The 20318-nt window shown below is 36.5% G+C and overlaps 1 protein-coding gene across 1 annotated transcript in view; it reads left to right on the plus strand.

Moving 5' to 3' along the window:
- Positions 1–19738, plus strand: part of FIG4 (FIG4 phosphoinositide 5-phosphatase) — a 70012-nt gene extending 50274 nt beyond the window's left edge. The window contains exons 21-23 of the mRNA XM_005154681.3: positions 1926–2008; positions 6303–6392; positions 19451–19738. Coding sequence (XP_005154738.1) covers positions 1926–2008; positions 6303–6392; positions 19451–19628 — 351 coding nt within the window. The 3' untranslated portion in view covers positions 19629–19738. The remainder of the gene's footprint in view (positions 1–1925; positions 2009–6302; positions 6393–19450) is intronic.
- Positions 19739–20318: the final 580 nt, after the last annotated feature.

Raw genomic sequence — 20318 nt, forward strand, 5'->3', positions numbered from 1 at the left:
TGGTGCTAATTTATATGAAAGTACTAATTTGTAATTCATGTAACGTTACTTCAAATTCTTTCTTGTAGGTATCCATTTTGGGTACCACTGAAAATGTGTTAGCATGGAGACTATACAAATTTGGAAAGTACTTATGCTGTTTTGGGTTTGTTGGGTTTTTTTGCCTGTTCGTGGTTTTTGGGTTTTTTTAGTCACAACTGATTTAAATGGTTATAGTGCTGTGCTTGTACACATTATCACTTTTAAAGAAACATCAGTATTTATGCACTCAGTCATTGCAAAATGCCATGTCTGAATAAATATACCTTTTTGTCTGAATAAAACTACCTTTTTTTCTACTACAGTTCAAATTTTCATTCTATGTAGTCTTTAGCCTAGGGTTATGTATTCTTAGATAATGCATTTTTCAGCCGTCTATATAGCACTGTCTTCTTCCTAACCTTAATAAAGCATTTTCAGTAAAATAACTAAGAAAGTGTAGTATTATTTTGGGCAATTTGGCTTAATTGTCATGCCAATACAAGTACGTTTGTTTCTGTCTATGTAAGATATTCTACCTGAAAATTTTCCATTATCTCTGAATAACAGAGTACCCGTCAGAGCAAGTCAGATTGTTTCTAGGTGTTTGTTGTTTTTTTTCTTTAACAAAAATCTAACCTGAAATTTTATTCTTGATTCTTACCATTGCACAAGTGCTCATGTCAGTTTTTCCATCTATGTATTGAACACAATTCAACACTCAGACCTAAGATACCTTTTTCAGATTTTTAAGATGCTTAAATGAAAGATGCATGTAAAAACAAAGTAAGATTTAAGATAGTATTGAGTTTTAATGGCTTACAATTGGGCTCAAACTATTCTGATTATTTCAGTAATGCACATGAACAAATATTTTCCTATTTATTAACACATTTTCGTGCATTGAATTTTATTCATAATTTGCATTGTTAATTTGTGTCACTGGTTATTAAGTTTACAGTGCTGAAAAGTATTACCTATTCAGTTATGCTGAATTGCTGTGTTAGCAATTAACTTGGGTTATTCCTAATGTCTGCCTGCTCATTGTAAATCTGTTCTCTTCAAAAGTTCAAAGCTTCTCTTAGATGCATTATTTTTGAGGGCACAGTATTTATGTAAGCTTTCTTTTCAGAAAGAACCCAAACAGCTAGTTCCTTTCTATTCACATCTCACAGAAGCCAATAATAAAATGCTTTAATACTTCTGGTCAGCACATACAGTTCTAAAGTTGTTCTTTGACTTTGGCTCTTTTAAATGAGAAGAAAAATATTTTTACAGTTGACTTGCAGTCACATGTCTTGTCAGTAAACCTCCTCAGTTCAACACTGAATCATTAGACATTGTTAGTGAAGCATTGCATATGCATTGGATCCTTGTTATGGTTGACTGACATGATTTTGTAATGTATGAAATAAAAATAGTTTTGTTCAACCTGAGGTTTGTAATTATTTCAGAACTGACAGCAGGAAATGTGAAGGCAAATGTGGGAGCATGTTTGGAATGAATATGATTTATTCTATATTAAGTTTCAACACAGAGCATAGTTTAATACCTACATCATTATATATATCCTAGAAATATAGTTTATTCTCCTAATATGTTGTTTTATTTGCTGTTATCTTTCAAGAATCCTTTCCTTTATTTGTTGAACAAATGTTTTGAATATTATTTTTAATTAAAAAAAAACAACACAAAAACAGAACAAAAAAAAACCCCAACCAATCAAACAAAAAAACTCAACCAAACACATGCACAAGCCAAGATTACTGTGGATATGAGAAACTTGTTTGGTTTTGCCTGCACTTTTAAAAATATTTTCAAATTTAGAAAGAATTCTTTGCTTGAATCCAAACATTTCTTTGAATATTGTTGTGATAGTCTCAATATGAACCTTTCTTATGTTCCAGAATGTAGTGCAATCAACAAAAGATGTGTATGGAGTCAATCTTTCAGATGTTCCTTCAGAAGAGGATCTCACAATATACACTAGGTGAGAAAAATTTCCAGTGGTAATCAGTAAAATGTAATTGGAGCTAGTTAAATGTAGCTTGTCAAAGTGTTGCTCTAGATTACATTTATTTAAGTTATAAATTTTAGACATATTTGGATATATACACTTTTCTGTTTGTAAAATCACTGTTTTCAGATGTCTCTGTTGACTCGGATTTCAGTGAAAGTTATGAAGATGTGTCTGAATGCAAAGTTTGGAACTTCAATTGAATGAAGGATGCTTCAGTAGAAATACTTATCATTTACTCTAGTTCTAGAAATTAATAAACAAATTCCATATGAGGAGTGGTTTCATGGATCTAAGCTGTGTAATCTGCATTTTTTGCATTTTTCAAATGTTGAATTATGCTAATTCATATCAGTCATTCGTGAAATAGCCACTTCTATAAAAATGCATGCAAACCAAGAGAAGCTAAGTCTCTTTTAACATAACACATCTCTACAAATAAGACTTTAACTGTTAGCTTTTCCTCAAATTTAAATGTTTGTGTGACTTTCATGGCCAAGAAAAATTACTTTTCTGAATAATATGTAGTCCTTTTTCTTGAAGTGTTTTGGCCTTTTGAGCTTGAAATAGAAAAATTGTGGGGTTTATAGGGAAATCTTGGAACTGTTACAAAATATATGGCAGGTTATGAGGAGAAAGGTTGAGAAAAAAAAGTTTCTGGAGAGGGGGATGTCTGTTTGGCCCTTGTCATTATTGGAATTCCATGAAATAATGAAGTGCAAGTATATGTGGCATGTGGGTTTATGTGTGCCTCTCTGTGTGTGTGTGTATATACATATATATGTATGCACAGCACTAAGCATAGTGTGTGTGATAATGTGTTCTTAAACGCCACATTATGAACAGCCACTTGCTCTTAATAAATGAATTTGTGAATTCAAAGCATACGTACTGGAAGTGAGTAAGATACAGCAAAGTACAAGACAAAACACAGCTCCTAAGGTAGTCCGGCAAATTCCCACTCAGCTTCTACACTTTGAGGTAAACTGCTACAGTATGAGGCCACATGCTGCATGCCACCTGCAGGTTCTCCTCAGGAGTTGGGAGCTGCTGGCTTACTATGAGCAGTTGGAGGTAAGTGTTGGTGGGAAGGCATCAAGGTGTTACCTCGGAGCTCCAGCTACACAAAAACTGGTTTTATTCACAGGTAACTTGGAGTTTTATCCTCTACAAAACAGTTATCACCATTCCTGCAGGAGCCATAAACTGTAAGCTCCCCAAGAGTGATCAGCAAATTAATGGTATGCTTCTCCAAGAAAAAGCAGTGACTCCCATTGTATCAGGAGTGCTGTTTCTGAATTTAACCCCATACAGAGTGCTGGCTATGTGTTGCCATTGTTAAAAGATGTGTCTTTAAAGATATTGTTCTTACATTCTTTCCTTGATATCAGTATCTTACATTCTTTCCTCAATATTTTGACTGAAGTCAGAAAGAAGCTGGTTCAATTTTTTTTTTAATCAGAAATCAGTTTGAACCTTTTGAGTTAGCTCAAACCAAAACTGAACTAGAATAATTTCAGTAACAGATGAACTAGAATGGAATTGAAAAGTTACTTGTTCAGTTCCCTGGTGGAGGAGATTCTTTCCTGAACTATAATCTTTTTCTTTAAAAATTAGTCATAATAATGGGATTTCAGTCCTGAAGATCACTTGGAGAAATTTAGATCTGATTTGAAGACCCTTTTGATTCCTATAGGTTTATAATGCTGTTGCCAAGAGAGTGATTGTCTATGCAAGACACCAGGGATGCAAAACAATAACATTTGCTTAATAAACCAATGCTTCAAACACCTTTTTAGATAGTACAATTAATGGAGTTTGAGGAAAGGGGTGTAAGAAAACTAACACATCATCTGAGAAAAATGCTGAATGTTGGACACTTGTGAGGCATGCTTTGAAAGGGGCTTGCATACATCTGTTTTCATTTTCTAATGTGTAATAGCAGTGATTACCTTGTTTACTTGAAACCTCTTCCACTTGTGAAGGAAGTTTTAATTCACGATGATATCTTCTCATTTAGTGATATGTGAGGGTTAATCCTTAGTTCATTAACCCTCTCAAAACATTTTTTCCTTTTTATTTCAAAGTCTTTTAATTTTTCTTTAGTGGTAGATACTCCTCGTGCACTTTTTAGTTCAGTGAAATTCCCATTTCTATCTATTTCCCACATGCTGAGTAATTTGAAGATAGTACTCTTCAATAGGGCTGAGGAGGATGTTTCTCATAATCTCTGAAATTTTTAATTTTCCTTATGTCCCTAACTTTGGTTCTTTATTTTTAACCACTAGAAAACGGATGCCAGTTTGACAATTACCCTTTGGTATACTGCATAGCTATTGTTCTGCAAATGGTTCAGTGAGAGCTGGTGTCTACTACAAGTCACTTAATGCAGATGAACAGCTTCATAACAACAGCCAGAATTGCAGCTGCTTCCATTTAATAATTTTTCACGCTGGACATTCAGTCTATTGTTACAGTAACACTATAAACTTCATGGGGGCTTTTTACCTCCCCATCCATATCAGGACAAAAAAAAAGATTGCATTTATTTTATTTTCCTCAGATAATGCTGGTTTAAAAAATACATGGCAATTACCGATTCTTTACCTCTTTTAGCTAACAAGACATAGTGCTATTTATGGTCTCATGTGGAAAGTATAGATTTTACTGACATCTTTTATGACAATGTACATCGTTTGAGAATAGCAGCAATTTATTTCACAGTAGGATTACAGTTCTCGCTTCAAGTCTTTTTCTATTATTGTAATAAGGGAAATGGAGATGCAAGATCCTGACTCTAGTTGACATCATTGGACATGTTATGTATGTTTTTTCTTTATTAGCATCAGGGACTTGCAAATTTAAAGTACCTCAGGTTAGGTTACTTTACATTGACTGATCTACATTAATTCTATATGCAAATGAGAAGTACTTTGAATTTGTACAGCCAATTTTCACTGAGATAACTATGTTAATTCTCATCAAAATAGAAATCACAGAAGCCCAGATTGGCTGAGGTTGGAAGGGAGAGGAAGTTCTTCAAATAATTTGAGGATGTTTACTGCAGATCAGCTCTGCACAGTATCTTGCTGATGTCTGGTGGCATGTGTTAATCCAGGCCTTGTTTGTTTCAGAATATTGGATAATTTGAAGCAATTAATTAAAATACACTTTTGGTTTGCCTTTATTTGGTTTTGGTTCCTTTTTTTTTTTTTTTTTTTTCAAGTAGTAAGCTCCCACACCAGAATGTCTTTATTTCCACTTACATTTTTTGCATTTAGAAATGTAAGTATTCCTTCAACATCCAAACTGATGTTGCAGATTTCTGAGACTTTTGTTTATACAGAATAGAATCTGAATGGAGCAGAAAGAAAAGCCAGAATAAGTTGTTTAAGGAATGTATTGTCCCTTTATCTTCTATACGCTCTTCCATGCGGTTGCTTTTGCACTATTAACTGTCCCCTGTTCAAATGTAGTAAGTATTTCTGAAATAACCAGTAAGACTATTTTTTAAGCTAAATGGAAGCTAACTTTTAGGAAAGACCCTCCACATCAGAGAATTGAAGTATTAAATCACAACTAACATTTACTTCTGTTTTCCGTAGCACGGATGTGTTGGAGAGCAAACAAGTTTAAGTGTAGGAGAACTACGTTTACGTATATTTGAAACTGATTTTTCCGTTTTGACTGAATAAGATTAGTGCGTAACTAATTTTGCTCCTATTCATTGCCAAGAAAAAAAAACGTAACAATATTTTTCATTTTCAGTGTTTTCCAGCAGATATTTGGAGATGGGGGAGTTCTTCCAGAAGGTTGTGCTTGTAAATAAGAGATCTGGACTAACCGCATTTCAGCTGAATAAACTATATTGACTTTGGCTGAGGACCAGCCAAAATCTGAAACTTTTCTGTCTTCTGATGAATTTTCCAATAGGTTGTTTGCTTTGAAAAAAAGGCATAGGAAGTTGACTGTAGCAAGCTGCCTGTTTCATAGGAATGGAGGTCTGTTTGTATCCCTGGACATACTAGGTGACACCAGTTAAAAAACAAATCTTTTTCAAGCTAGAAGATGCTGCTGAGTTTGCATATGCACCTACTATAATTTTTTTTAAATCCCTTTCGTTTATCAGAGAGGTAGATCATGATCATTGACTTACAGAACATGACTTAAAGATTCATTTTTTGTGTCATCGTCTTTCATTTGATGAATTCTGGGGAATAGTTCTTTTATTTATTTGATTTATTCTCCTGTCTACTGCTTTCCACAGGTTTGTTCAGCTGGGACAAAGTCAGCATAAACAAGACAAGAGCAGCCAGCAGCTGTGCTCAAAACACCACTTGGATAGGGTTATAAATTTGTAAGTATTCTTTTTCTTTTTCCCTTCACCTTGGTTTTGCTTTTTTCATTAGACCTAGAAAATCATCAGGTAAATTTGATGTTAAATTGTTTGAGAATCATACTTCTGTTGCTTTTTTGGTTTTTTTTTAGTTTTATCTAGGCAGGTTTTTTTTACTTTTGTCTCTGGAGTATGTCATCTCTTACCCAACAGCACAGCTGCTTCATAATACTGCAAGACCTTTACTGCAATCCACTGATTTACAGAAACTTCAGCTTTGTTTCTTGTAGTCCACCCCCTCCGTGCTGATGAAGTGAGTGAGGTTTGAACACAGCACTTAACCCAAACAGGGGATAGAGACTGGGGGTGTCTCAGTAGGGCTGAGGGAGCAAGATAACATAAAACAGATTTAATATTGTGTATGAGACAGTTTTGCCTAACACCAGTGCTTTGTCATTTGGTATTGTATGCATTTAAAGTGATGATACCACTGTGCATGGTTCATTGTTTGCTTGCACTTTGAAGGTAAATGTCCCTGTAGTTTTATAAAAAAATATATCTGATGGGTATTAAAATACTAAACTAGGTTGGCAAGCTGTAAAACTGGTTTTAAATGTGAAGGAACAACCCTGAATGTTTTGAAGGGAAATGGTTATTAAGAAAATATTTTCAAGTAATAAGAATACTTTTGTTGTGAGCAAAGGCAATTGCTTTTATGTAATGGCATTTTTGATGGTGTAGGAGATAATAATTCCTTTCTTGCCCCCTTAATAGTAAATTATTTCCCATGCTATGCTGCTGTAAAATGGGCACAGCATTCATTAGAAAGTCTACCCACATAATTCTGATGGGTCAGATGTTCATTTTTCTCCTTTCCCAGGTGTAACTTCCATGTGTTTCTGAATAGTGGATATGTAAAAGTCAAAGAGCACATAAATCTGTTTCTCCTGTCAGTACTACTGTTCAAGTCATGCAGATCCTCCTCCTCTGCCAGTTCTATGAAATGTGCTTTTCTGTGCAGATCTGAGAGGAAACAGGATCTTACAGTAGATATTTTTTTCCCCCTAAAATTCTATCTTTGTACAGCTTAGTTTTTTTTCTTCAATTTTTGTTCTGCAGCTTTTTTAAAGCATTTAAATACTGTTAGGACAGTGACAGATTTTTCTTTCAGGAAAAGTCATAAATATAGGCATTTCTTAAAGGCATGTTGTTCAGTTCTGAAATGAGGAAGCTTTCTCACAAACTGAGTTTGAATTTCTGCTCTGAATCAGAAATTTCCTTGGAGAATACTAACTAACATGAATGTACTATACTCAAGATTAGGTCAAGAGAGAGAGGGTTTTCAGTAACAGCAGCTGAGGCACATCTTGCACTTGCTGGGCTGTATATTTCCTTGTTCCTAAAGGAGCACTTGAAGAAATCGAAAAATTATGGTAACTTGTATTAACTTGATGTTAGGTGCATTTTTAATTAAAAAAAAAAAAAAGGCAAATTTGATTCTCCAGTAGTTCCTTTGAGAAACAAATGCAATTAAACCCCAGTCTTTTTCATAGTAAAACAAATCACTCATTTCTCATCAGCACTGAGATACAGTGCTACATTTCTCATCAGCACTGAGATACAGTGTAGGCTTAGGTTAGTTGCTGTCATTTCCACACTTTCAAAGAAAACTTTTTTTAATATCCTTTTCCAATCTTAAAAGCCCCTCACAACTTTAAAAACTTTTGGCCATTTTTATCAAATACATAAAGCTAATACTTCTTTTTGTATTTCTTATGTTTACAGTGTCACTTCAGTAATATTTATGAACTTAAATATGTATTGTAGAAGTACAGAAGAGAAGCTTCTGGCTTAAATTAAAGGCTGTAAGCACAGATTAGGCGCAAAAAGTGGAAATGTGAACAGGGACTACAGTGATGCAGTGAATTAATATTGAGGAGGAGTGGAGAATGTGGAAGAATATTGAAGTTCCTCTTTTTGTTCATAGAAATTCCATGAAGGAAAAAAAGAGTAGAATTTTAGAGGTAAAAAGAGCTAAACAGAGCTGGATTACTTTTAATGCAATGTATGTGAAGAGAGATGTTGAGAACTGCAGTATAATTACTGTTGGCAGACACAGTGCGCTTGTTCCTAGTTCCCTAGTGCTCATTGCTGTGTGGTATAAGTAGTACTGTTGAAAAAGATATTCTCAATAGCTTTCTAAATGTACTTCTTGCATTTATCACAGAGTACAAAAAATTACCTCCTGAACAGGGACTTGAATGTTTTGATTGACTACAACCCTTCTGGAGAAGAGTATGGAAATGCTTTAATGCTCTTATAATAGAGTAGCTGGTTACGTACAGGCTGTCTTCAGTGCCTGTACCCATTGTAGCCTATGCAGTGTAGCAGCAATGTTTGTGCACCAGCTTTAATTCATCCATAGGTATCTACTGTCTTGTTAGGTTTTGTGAGGCACTGATGATGCCCAAGCAGGAGAACACTTTAGTAAGTGATACCTGCAGCATGGTCCAAGGCTATGTTGTCCTTAAATACTTGGAAAACATATCCTGTCTTCGGAGATAGGCCATACAGTCCATGTTTTCAAAAAACTCCCTTGATATTAAATGTGCAATCTATGTATAAGTAGCATATGGGCTTTTTTACTGTTTATTTCTGTTTATATGCATGTTATATATATTATTTTCTCACGAAGATATAAGTGATTAAGCAAAAATCAGTGAACAACGGAGCACCCTGTGCTTTCCACTTCTTTATTAAAGAAGTGGAAATTAAATGCTCTGCTCAAGTATTTTTAATCTGTAATATCACTTTAACACATAAAAGTAGAAATAGAGCAGTACAATTTATAACTTTAATGAAGTATTTTAAAATACTGGTTACTTTTGAGAACTCCTGCCTCACGTTAGAGCAATTCTCTTGTTAATTCAGTACTTCCATATAACATTGTTAGTGTAATGACTTTCTTGGAGGATTAGATAAAAATAGCTTTATATTTGTAAACATGGCATTATTACTCATAACTGTACTATAAAGAAAAGGTTTTTATTGAACTTGTAATTTTTCTGTGTATTTACATGCTAGGAGTTCTTGGGGTGTTTTGTATGTTGAAAGGCAGAAGTAAATGAATAAAGGATGTTTAACTGTTAAGTTTAATGAATAAAAGATACTTAAGTGTTAAGTATATTTATGTTTTACATTAAACCCATGCAAAATATCAAAATAGTTTCTTGACACTGCTGTGGAAACAGTCAAAAGCTGTCGTTAGTCAACAAGCAACTTTGGAAAATACAAGTCACCTTGGGTTCTGAAGTGTGTCATTAGTTTCATAGTACAGCGCTTTTTTGCATGCTCTCTGCTTCAAATATGCACCGAGTATGTTGCTTCAGATCAAAAAGTTACATGAATGTCAGTGAAAGTGTTTATATATGATATAAAGAATTGTTAGGAATATTCTTGGAAATTATAGGTGAAGAAATCATTTATATTCTGTCATCTGTTTACACTCAGCTTATATCATAAAGGTGTCTTACCTGTCTTCTCCTGATAGGGTGGCAGTCAGGATTTCCTTTTTTTCTATACATATTTTGCACTTCAATAAAGCACTTTCTTGCTAGGCAGCCCCTTGCTTTGTCAGAGCAACACCTAGTCTTCAGCAAAGGTGCTTTGTAATTTTTTTTTATCTGTAGTCTGCCCTTTGAAATCTCCCAGAAGGGTCTGAATAGATACTGTGTTTTTACCTACAACTTGTTTTATTTCTTCCTTTTCTTGGAAACAGGATAGTCATGCCTCTTAATTAAAACAAGAGCTGCTTCAGCTGCTTAGAGATATAAATACCTGTGTTAAATTGGGAATCATCTTCCTTACTTCCCTCCTTATCTAAAAACTCCTTGCCTCTATGATGGATTAAATTCTTTTCTGTTTGCTGACTATTTGAATTCATTTTACTTTGAGATGTCCTGTACTGGATCTCCTATTCTTTTACGGCTTTATATTAAGAAGCACATATGACACAATTAACCATTTTGGATTATCTGACCCAACATAGATGTGTTACTATAACTTTTAATTTCTGTTAGACATACATGTATTCACTGTTGTGGTATTCTAAAAATAGCTTTTAAGAATTAGTCTTTCTCACTTAATTTGACTCTTTCCTCTTTGTGACTCTCAGTATTTTAAACAAAGCACTTTGATTCTTTAGCATTTCCCGCTTGGGATAATTCTCTTGAAATTTACTTGTCAGGCTCTTTATAAATTACCTGGATTTTGTCTTTTATCTGAAGATGAAAGATTGCCCTTCACTGGGATTCTGAATGGCTTTAACACTGTCTTTGTGCAAAATGGCTTGACTAAGATGACTGTTGTTGAGAGTATCTACATTTTATATTCTGGGGAAGTAGTTTGAAAATCACTGTGGGCAATCTCCCTGAAAGTACTTAGTACTTCTGGTTGGCTAGAAAAGACAAGAGAGTATCAAGAAACAACACCACATAAAATGAATAATTTTGTCATTTTGGGCTTGAAGGCTCTGTTCATTTTTGGTCACATAGAATCATAGAATAGTTAGGGCTGGAAAGGACCTTAAGATCATCTAGTACCAACTCCCATGCCATGAGGAGAGACACCTCACACTAAACCAGGTCATCTAAGGTTTTGTCCAGCCTGGCTTTCAACACTGCCATGGATGGAGCATTCACAACCTCCCTGGGCAACCCATTCCAATGCCTCACCACCCTAACAGTAAAGAATTTCTTCCTTATATCCAGGCTAAACTTCCCTTGTTTAAGTTTGAACCCGTTACCCCTTGTCCTATCACTACAGTCCCTCATGAATAGTCCCTCACCAACATCCCTATGGCCCCCCTTCAGATACTGGAAGGTTGCTATGAGGTCTCCACGCAGCCTTCTCTTCTCCAGGCTGAACAGCCCCAACTTTCTCAGCCTGTCTTCATATGGGAGGTGCTCCAGTCCCCTGATCATCCTCGTGGCCTTCCTCTGAACTTGTTCCAACAGTTCCATGTTGAGGACACTAGAACTGCACACAATACTCCAGGTGAGGTCTCACGAGAGCAGAGTAGAGGGGCAGGATCACCTCCTTCGACCTGCTGATCACACTCCTTTTGATGCAGCCCAGGATACGGTTGGCTTTCTGGGCTGTAAGCGCACACTGAAGCTGGCTCATGTTCATTTTCTCATTGACCAACACTCCCAAGTCCTTCTCTGCAGGACTACCATGAATTTCCTTTTTGCCCAATCTGTAGCTGTGCCTGGGATTGCTCCGACCCAGGTGTAGGACCTTGCACTTGTCATGGTTAAACTTCATCAGCCCACCTCACAAGTGTGTCAAGGTCCCTCTGCATGGCATTCCTTCCCTCTAGCATATCAACCGAACCACACAGCTTGGTGTCATTGGCAAACTTGCTGAGGGCGCACTCAATCCCACTGTCTATGTCACCGACAAAGATGTTAAACAAGACAGGTCCCAACACCGATCCCTGAGGGACACCACTCATTACTGATCTTCAGCCAGACATTGAACCGTTGACCACAACTCTTTGAGTGCGATCATCCAGACAGTTCTTTATCCACCGAGTGGTCCTCCTATCAAATTGATGTCTCTCCAATTTAGAGACAAGGATGTTGTGTGGGACAGTGTCAAATGCTTTGCACAAGTCCAGGTAGATGATGTCAACTGCTCCACCCCTGTCCATCACTTTTGTAGCCCCATCATAGAAGGCCACCAAATTGGTCAGGCAGAATTTTCCCCTAGTAAAGCCATGCTGGCTGTCACCAAGCACCTTGTTTTTCATGTGCCCTAGCATGCCTTCCAGGAGAATCTCCTCCCAGATTTTGCCAGGCACAGAGGTGAGACTGACTGGTCTGTGATTCCCCGGGTCATCCATTTTCCCCTTCTTGAAAATGGGGTTATATTACCCTTTTCCCAATCATCAGAAACTTCACCTGACTGCCATGATTTTTCAAATATGATGTCCAGTGGCTTAGCAACTTGATTCGCCAGCTCCTTCAGGATCCGTGGATGGATTTCATCAGGTCCCACGGACTTGTGTGCATTCAGGTTCTTAAGATGGTCTCGAACCAGATCCTCATGTACAGTGGGCCCAAGGTCTAAATTTTCACAGTCCCTGTGTCCACCTTCCAAGACTCGGGTGCTGCGGTCAGAGCCTTTGCCAGTGAAGACCAAGGCAAAGAAGCCATTCAGAGCCTCTGCCTTCTCTTAGTCCTGTGTAGCCAGTTCTCCTGAAAGCTTCCGGAGAGGGCCTACATTGTCCTTAGTCTGTTTTTTAGCCACTACATACCTATAAAATCCCTTCCTATTATCTTTAACATCCCTTGCCAAGTTTAGCTCCAATTGGGCCTTAGCTTTCCTAACTTGGTCCCTAACTCCCCGGACAACATCCCTGTATTCATCCCAGGCCACCTGTCCTTGCTTCCACCTTTTATAAGCCTCTTTTTCCTGTGAATTTTTCTCAGCAGCTCCGTATCCATCCAAGGAGGTCTCCTGGCCCTCCTGCTGCACTTCCTTCTAGTCGGGAGTCTAGTCACCTGAGCTTGTAGCAGGTGATCCTTGAATATTAACCAAGAGTCTTGGGCCCCCCTGCCCTCTAGGGCTATATCCCATGGAACCTTGCTAAGCAGGTTCCTGAAGAGGCCAAAGTCTGCTCTCTTGAAGTCCAGGGCAGTGAGCTTACTGCATGTTCTTCTCACTGTCTTGAGGACATAGAATTCGACCATCTCATGATCACTGCATCCAAGACTTCCCTGGAGAGTCACATTTACAACGAGCTCTTCCCTGTTTGTGAGCATGAGGTCAAGCAGGGTCTCTAAAGAATTCCACTGGGAAGGGTCTGGGATAAAGCAATGGCATGATTGGACTTGTAGGACTCCAGAAAAGAGCTGGCTGCGAACTGACGGTTATATTTAAGTCCATGTTGTGATGGTTTATTAAATGGAGTTTGACAGGTGAAGTAGTTTGGTGTAATGTTTTACATCACAGCAGGACTGGGTGTGACAGTAGAAGTTAAACTGAGACAATTCTAACAGCTCATTGCCACCAAAAGGGGGAGGTCCTGTTCTTTCCCTTCCTCCCTCCTTACCACTTGCTTTTTCTGTTACTTGTGCAAGCTTTGCTGCTTGTTACAGTGCTCCATAAATCAGTTCAGCTCAGTCTGCAGCAAACTAATTTCAGCAAAAAAAAGGCAGATAGTTTTCTGGTAGATTAATGAGTTTATTTAGACCAGTGAAAGTCACCAGGGCAAGCACAGAGGAGACAGAGCCACAGGGTCAAACGCAGCAGAACTTTCTTGTGTGACTGGTAGCAATTTGTTAGATTGGCTCGGTTGTCTTGTATAATACCCTTATGACAGATCAGGGAGAAGAGCATGAGCTGTTTCCAGGAATCTGGGGAAAATGGTTTGAACTCCTTGTGATTCAGATCACTGTGTGTAGGAGGAATTGTCTTTCTCCCATTCATCTGTTCTGTCAATATTAAGCTCTGAGCTTTTCAGATGAAAAAGCTTATGTACCTAGCATTTTTGGTGGAGTTGTCAACTGAGATGCTGAATATTATTTCAACAATAAAACTGTTAACATTTATCTGCCTCATGGTGAGTTAGATCATAATTTTAATTTATTTATATCTTTTTAAAATTTAAAAAATTACATTTTTAATACCTGAATGTTCACACTTGATCTGTGGGTCCTCCAAATTTCCTCGCTGTTTACAGTGAATCATAAATGAAAATCTACATGTCAAATCTCATACCATCCATTGATGTAAAGCCTGCAACAGTGGAATGTATACCGTCAGAATGATACATGAGTTGTGATGAAACTTAGCCATCCTTTTTCAAAACCCAAGGGTGCTTTTTTTATACTGAAAAAATACTTTGAGCTATAAAATAGTGCAATTCTGACTTGACAGGGACTTTGTTGTTACTGCAACACACATAAAAAGTTAGTTTGTATCTGCTGTCCACCTGGTTTAGCACTTCTGTGTAGCGTGTGTTAAAAAATTAATGTAGTAGTCTCAGAAGACTAGGAAAAAAAAATCCGAAACCACAAACCAACATTTTGTGTTTTATAACTTGTCTCAGACCCTTTTTATTTTTAATGTGTAAAAATATGTTCTGTTGTGTTATTAAATTTGTCTTTTTCCAAATTATAAAACACTACTGTATCATTTAAAGTGGTGATCACTGTTAAAATGCTTCAGAAGTTCTGCTACTTGAAGCTTGGGAGAGTTTTGTTGGTTGGTTTTTTTTATTTTGAGGTTAGTGGGCTGGTGTTTCTCACTTTTGCCCATCAAGTCCATTTTGGTCATAATGGCAGCAGCATTGAAATCCTATTCCCTAAAAATAGAACTGTAACCAACTCCTGTGGAATATAACAGTAAATCTAGCTCTTTTTTGCTTTTGTTGAATTTGGAATTTTTGTAGTATTAACGGTTTCTAGCAAAAAAAACCAACAGAAAATACTTAACTGTGTGCCACCTTAGCCCATTAACTTTTAGACTTTCTTAATGAAAATTCTCAGGACCCTTTTTCAACCGGTCCCTCTGTCTTCTCTGTGAAGTGATACATTTCTATTCATTAGTTTAAGAGAACTGTCTTCCTCAAGTAATCCTACTTGAAAAAGTAAGTCTGAGCTTTCCCCTTCCAAACCCAAACACAATAGTCTTCTTTATTTTTCTTTTTGGTACTTGTTTTGTTGTGCCCTGCACTACCCTTAGGTTCCTTTGTGTGTTCGATCTTTAAATTTTGAATTAGTTTGACCTCAGCATAAATCCTCCCTACTTAAAAGATTGACCCTCAGAGACCACCTTTCTGTACCAGATGTTCTGACCTTCTCTCATATTCCTTCTGTCTGCACTGTAGAGAAGCTGCTTCTAATTTGGATTGTAAAATGCTCATTTAGATGTATATGTGTGTAGGAAGAGTCTTCTTTCTCTAACCTTTGAAACTATACATGCTGCTGGAATTTCAGATGATTGTTGTAGGACCTGGGTGCAGTCCAAGTTTTGCTGCAGGTTGGTTCTGTAAGATACAAGCAGTATTATTGGACAGAGGAGATTTCCTGTCTTTCAGTCCTCTCCACTCACAAAGAATGTAACTAAACCTTTGTTATATGGAGGTGTTGGTGTCTAAGGAAGGAAAATTCTCTTGAAGGCTTTTTCAAGAGCACAGCAAGCAATTTAAAGACATACTGTTTGGGGGGGAGGGAGGATCAGCCAACATACCAACAAAAAAAAATCCTCTGGTTTTGTTGGAGTTTTGTAGGTCAAATATATTTGCTTGGGATTTAAATAAGGTGACAGTACATTTTGTTGTCTTTAGGTATGCTTTAGAGACTTGAGGAGAAGTAATCAATATTGAAACAAATGCAGTGGCTTTCTGGTGACTGCTGTATTTCTGAGAGCTCTGAGCTAAGCACATCACCGTGCACTTTTCCTTTGAAGTATGGTACATCCTCATTATAACTGAAGATTTTAGCTATCTATTCTTTTACTGAAGAGATAATGTTGCGCTTGGTGAAACCATAACACCATGGAGCCTGCTCACAAGTGGGATAAAAATAAATGCACTTTACATGTCAAAGGTGCTGTCCTTCATGACATGTTTATGTTCTTATCTGTGCAATTTTCACTGGGAGGCCATAGAGATACAGATCTCTATAGAGAGCTTATAGTCAAGTCATAAGTAATGTGCTGTCCTTCACAACTGTATTATAAGACATTAAACTTAATAAGCAAATTAGATTTTTACATGAATAGTGTTAAAGAAAAGACTTTAATTAAATGGCTGGATAATACAAGTACTCTACAATAGTTACAGCTTAATACAGGGTTATTAATCAAAATTGGCATGCATGAACACGCAGTTCTTTCAATATATTTTTATCATGTTGAAGTAAGTAGGTGGAAAATTGAGAATTAGTTCCCAAGTATTCAAAATTATATACTGTTTGCTGCCCAGCTTCCATAAGCCTAAGGAAATGACTTCTGACTCATTAGTGCTTCAGAAATGTCATGTCTTTAGAAAAACATCAATAAATAGAGAAGGCATCAAGTTAGTGTTATGGCTTTGGTTTTGTTCTTTTACTTCATTATTCACTTGCTAGTTGGCTAGAGAGGGCAGCTATATCTGAGTAAATGACATCTTTTGGTGTTAGTGACATTGCTAACTTACTACATGTGCTAGCGTCAAATACAGTTGCTGGAGTCTCAGCTCAGATGCTTTCATCTAGATAAAGAAATACCTGCAAAGTTATGGGTGCTTTGAAAAGCAGTCTACTTTTAAAGAATTTAGATAGAAAGTGAGACTAACTAATGTTTGGTATCAGTTCTGCAAACACCCACCTTAATATTTTATAATAAACTAGCAAGAAAATATTAAGTATCATAGAATTTCCATAGTGTTACTCATACAGTCTGCCAACAAAAACTAAAATAAAAAGCTGATTTTAGTGAGAGTAAATAGCAGAGGTTGGACTCCTCAGAAGAGCTTCAGCTCTTTTGAAATTAGAGTTTTGTGTTAAAACTCTTGAAACTTGTTGAAATAAGAGTTTTAAGGAAAGCATAAAGATGGCAAGCATTTTGGAAATTTTATCCTAATTATACGGGTAGGTAACTTGCTCACATTTTTAGTATTTGTTTACTTTCCACTATAGAGCCACAAAATTGTAAGACTAAGAAGTTTAAACAGCAATTGAAAATAAGGAAAAATAAGAATATGTTGTAAGCAGTAATTTTTGCAAACTGTTTAGCTTTACTTTTTTCTCCAATTCTAGAATTACCAAATGCTTCTATGATATAGCCTAGCAAATTCCATTGACATCCTGGTAAAATATAACTTGATTTTAATTATGCAGCCAAACTGTGGGTGGCCAGTGACTTTATTGTCTCAAATTCAGTAGTTTACCTGCATAAGTAATTCTGTCATTGCAGTCAGAGTATAATCAATGTATTGCTGTGTGTGTTGCAAAAATACAAATGTAAATACGAAATTGAAAAATATTACTTCCATCTTGAAAGTCATATTTTATTTTTAGATACTATATTCCAGCTGTAGTGGAATGTTAGGTATACTATACTGTATGATACATTGCAGTCATTTTATAATTATGATATAATGTTTATATATGATGTGACATCATCATCACATGATGAAACATCCAAAATCCAACATCTTTTAGTGAGAAAAAGGGCTACAAAGTAAGGTAACAAGGGTTTTTGGTCATTTTAAGAGATCTTGGATTAGAAAGTGTCAAACATTAGCTTGTGCTCTTAATGTAACTAGAAGATTATTACTGCATGTCATTTGTTAGAAGGGCTCTGCCATTGTTTAGATGTTCCAGTTCTCCCTTGTTTTTCTCTTTAAAGCAGATTATACACATAAAAATACCTGTTGTCCCTTGAAGAGCACCCAGATAGTGAGTCATGACAGTGGCATCTATGGAATCACAGTTCTGTCAGTTGGTTTTTTCATGTAGCTAATTTCAAAATTTGATTTCCTCTAAATTAAATAGATGGGAAAGTTAATGCATAGCTTACTTCAGATGGCAATGTTCAGTTGCGGAATCCAAACTGTTCTGCTGTCACACAGGTAAAACCTCTGTACTGTTCAACTCTGGGAGTATTTTATAAATAAATTACTAAAATATTGCTGGGAAATGTACATAGTGTATTTCTGAATACAGCTGAAGTGCTCTAAAATGAAAATTGCTACACAGGTACTTTTAGTGTTCATTTATTATATATTGACTATAAATAGTTTTGTTGTTACTTTGCTATTGGTGGTGGAGAGCACATTGCTATTGAAGAGTCTGGCTTAGAACCATAGAATATTAAGAACTAGAAAGGACCTTGGAGGTGATTTGATCCACTCCTCTGCTCAGAGGAGGATCAAATTAGATGAGGTTGCTCAGGGCTACATACATTTGGCTGCTGAATATCCTTAGGGAGAGAGGTTCCACAGCCTCTCTGAGTAACAACAGTGACTGACAACCATCACAGTGGAAAAAAAGTTCTTTTGTATCTAATTGCAATATCCCATGTCATAATTAGCATTCCCTTTTTGGAATTTGTCTTTTCATCTTCAAGTAGAGTCTGGCTCCACACAGACCCCCTCCCATGAGGTAGTTGCAGCTAGCAGTAAGGTCCCCTTAAGCTTTTCTTCTCCATGCTGGACAAACCCAATGCTTGCAGTCTGTCTTCATATGCCATATGCTCCAGCTCTCTAATCATCTTGGGGACCTTTGCCAGACTTATCCAAATATTTGTCTGTCTTGTACTGGAGAGCCTTAAAGGGGACACACTGCTCCAGGTATGGTCTCTCAAGCCCTGAAACAGTCACTTCCCTTGACCTGCTGGCTATGCAATTTTCAAGAGTTAAATTTAGAAGACAGGCTTCTACCTTATGAATGAGTCTGATTAACAGCATTGCTTAGAAAAGGTCTGACAAACTCAGGTTCTTGTAAAATTTCAAACTTTGTGTTTTTCTCATGAGTAGGTTTAGATATTAGGATTCATATATACTATGTACTTTATGAGGCTATTTAAAAAACATGCTTTCATAAAATATCAGCAGTCCCAATGTACAAAGTGCTATTGCTGCTAACAAGTTGTCTGTTTCTTTGTAATTAGATGGAAATTTCTTACCTGATAAATCCTTTCTATTCAGAGCATAATCACTTGTTATAATTGCTACTATGTGGATAGCTCAATAAAGTTTTTCTGTTTTCTGCTGTAATGCATGGCACAGATCTGTTTCAACTGGGGTACTTACCGAGGAAGGATGAAGAAATGAGGGCAGAGTGGAGGCAAGTGAGAAAGTATTCTGTAACACGATTAGTGACAACTTACCTAATTACCCTACTTGGAAAGCTGGGTCTTATCAGGTCTGCAGTAGTGATAAAAATCTAGGTAAATGACTTACCTAGTTGGAAGTTGTCCTTTCATTGACTGTCATGTATATTTCAAGGAAAAGAAATACTCTTCTCTTTCTGTGGAAAATTTTTACCTGAAGTTCCATATATTCTCTATGCTTGTTTTTTTTCCAGAGTACCCATCTCTGCCTTTTCTCAAGACAATATTTATGAAGTTCAGCCTCCAAGAGCTGATAGAAAATCAATAGAGATTTTTCATGCGCACATTCAGGCTGGAAGAGGAGACATGCAGCCCCTGGGAAGAGATGACTTCCTCATGTACAGAGAGTACATTCGAAACAGATACCTGTAAATACAAGCTGGATTCTCCTGCGAAGTCTACTGTACGGATAGGTCATAAAAATAATTTTAGAAAGGAAATCTAGTTTTATTATTTTGCAGTAATAAATTTGTTATCTAACATTTATATTTATTATTCTTTACTAATATCCATTTACAGTTTGTGCTTTACAGGATAAAAATGATTTAAATATCTGCTTTTCAGATGAAAGAGAAGGTGTATCTTAAGAGACTAGGTAAATAATCAGAGCACCTACCGTCACTGAAGAATATATAGCAATTTATGGCAAAGAAAGTTCTGCAGCTTTAGGTTTTTATATTAATTTCTTACATTGTTTGCTAGTAAAGCTGAAGTGATTCTCCTACATAAGAATCAGAATAGTTTTTTCCTCTTTGTTCCATGACAGCAGTAATTTTTTTTACAGCAGACTGTTTTTTGAGATCTCTTTAGATTTTGAACAAACTGAGTGCTAAAATGACTTGTTGTAATTTGCTGCTTTCTAAGCAAAGGTGAAAAATATGTGGCTTATGTTAAAATCTAAATTTGCATCAAGACAAATCAGCTTTATAACCCTAATTTGTGTCAAAACTAATCTTCCTAGTGCCAGTAGCTACAGAATCTGTCACATGCCGGTGAAGATGGTTTGTGACAAATTATCATGGGGTTCTGGTAGAAATCTGAGGTAAACCACTTACTGACTGC

Source organism: Melopsittacus undulatus, chromosome 3, assembly GCF_012275295.1.
Source record: "Melopsittacus undulatus isolate bMelUnd1 chromosome 3, bMelUnd1.mat.Z, whole genome shotgun sequence".
NCBI classification, from domain to species: domain Eukaryota; kingdom Metazoa; phylum Chordata; class Aves; order Psittaciformes; family Psittaculidae; genus Melopsittacus; species Melopsittacus undulatus.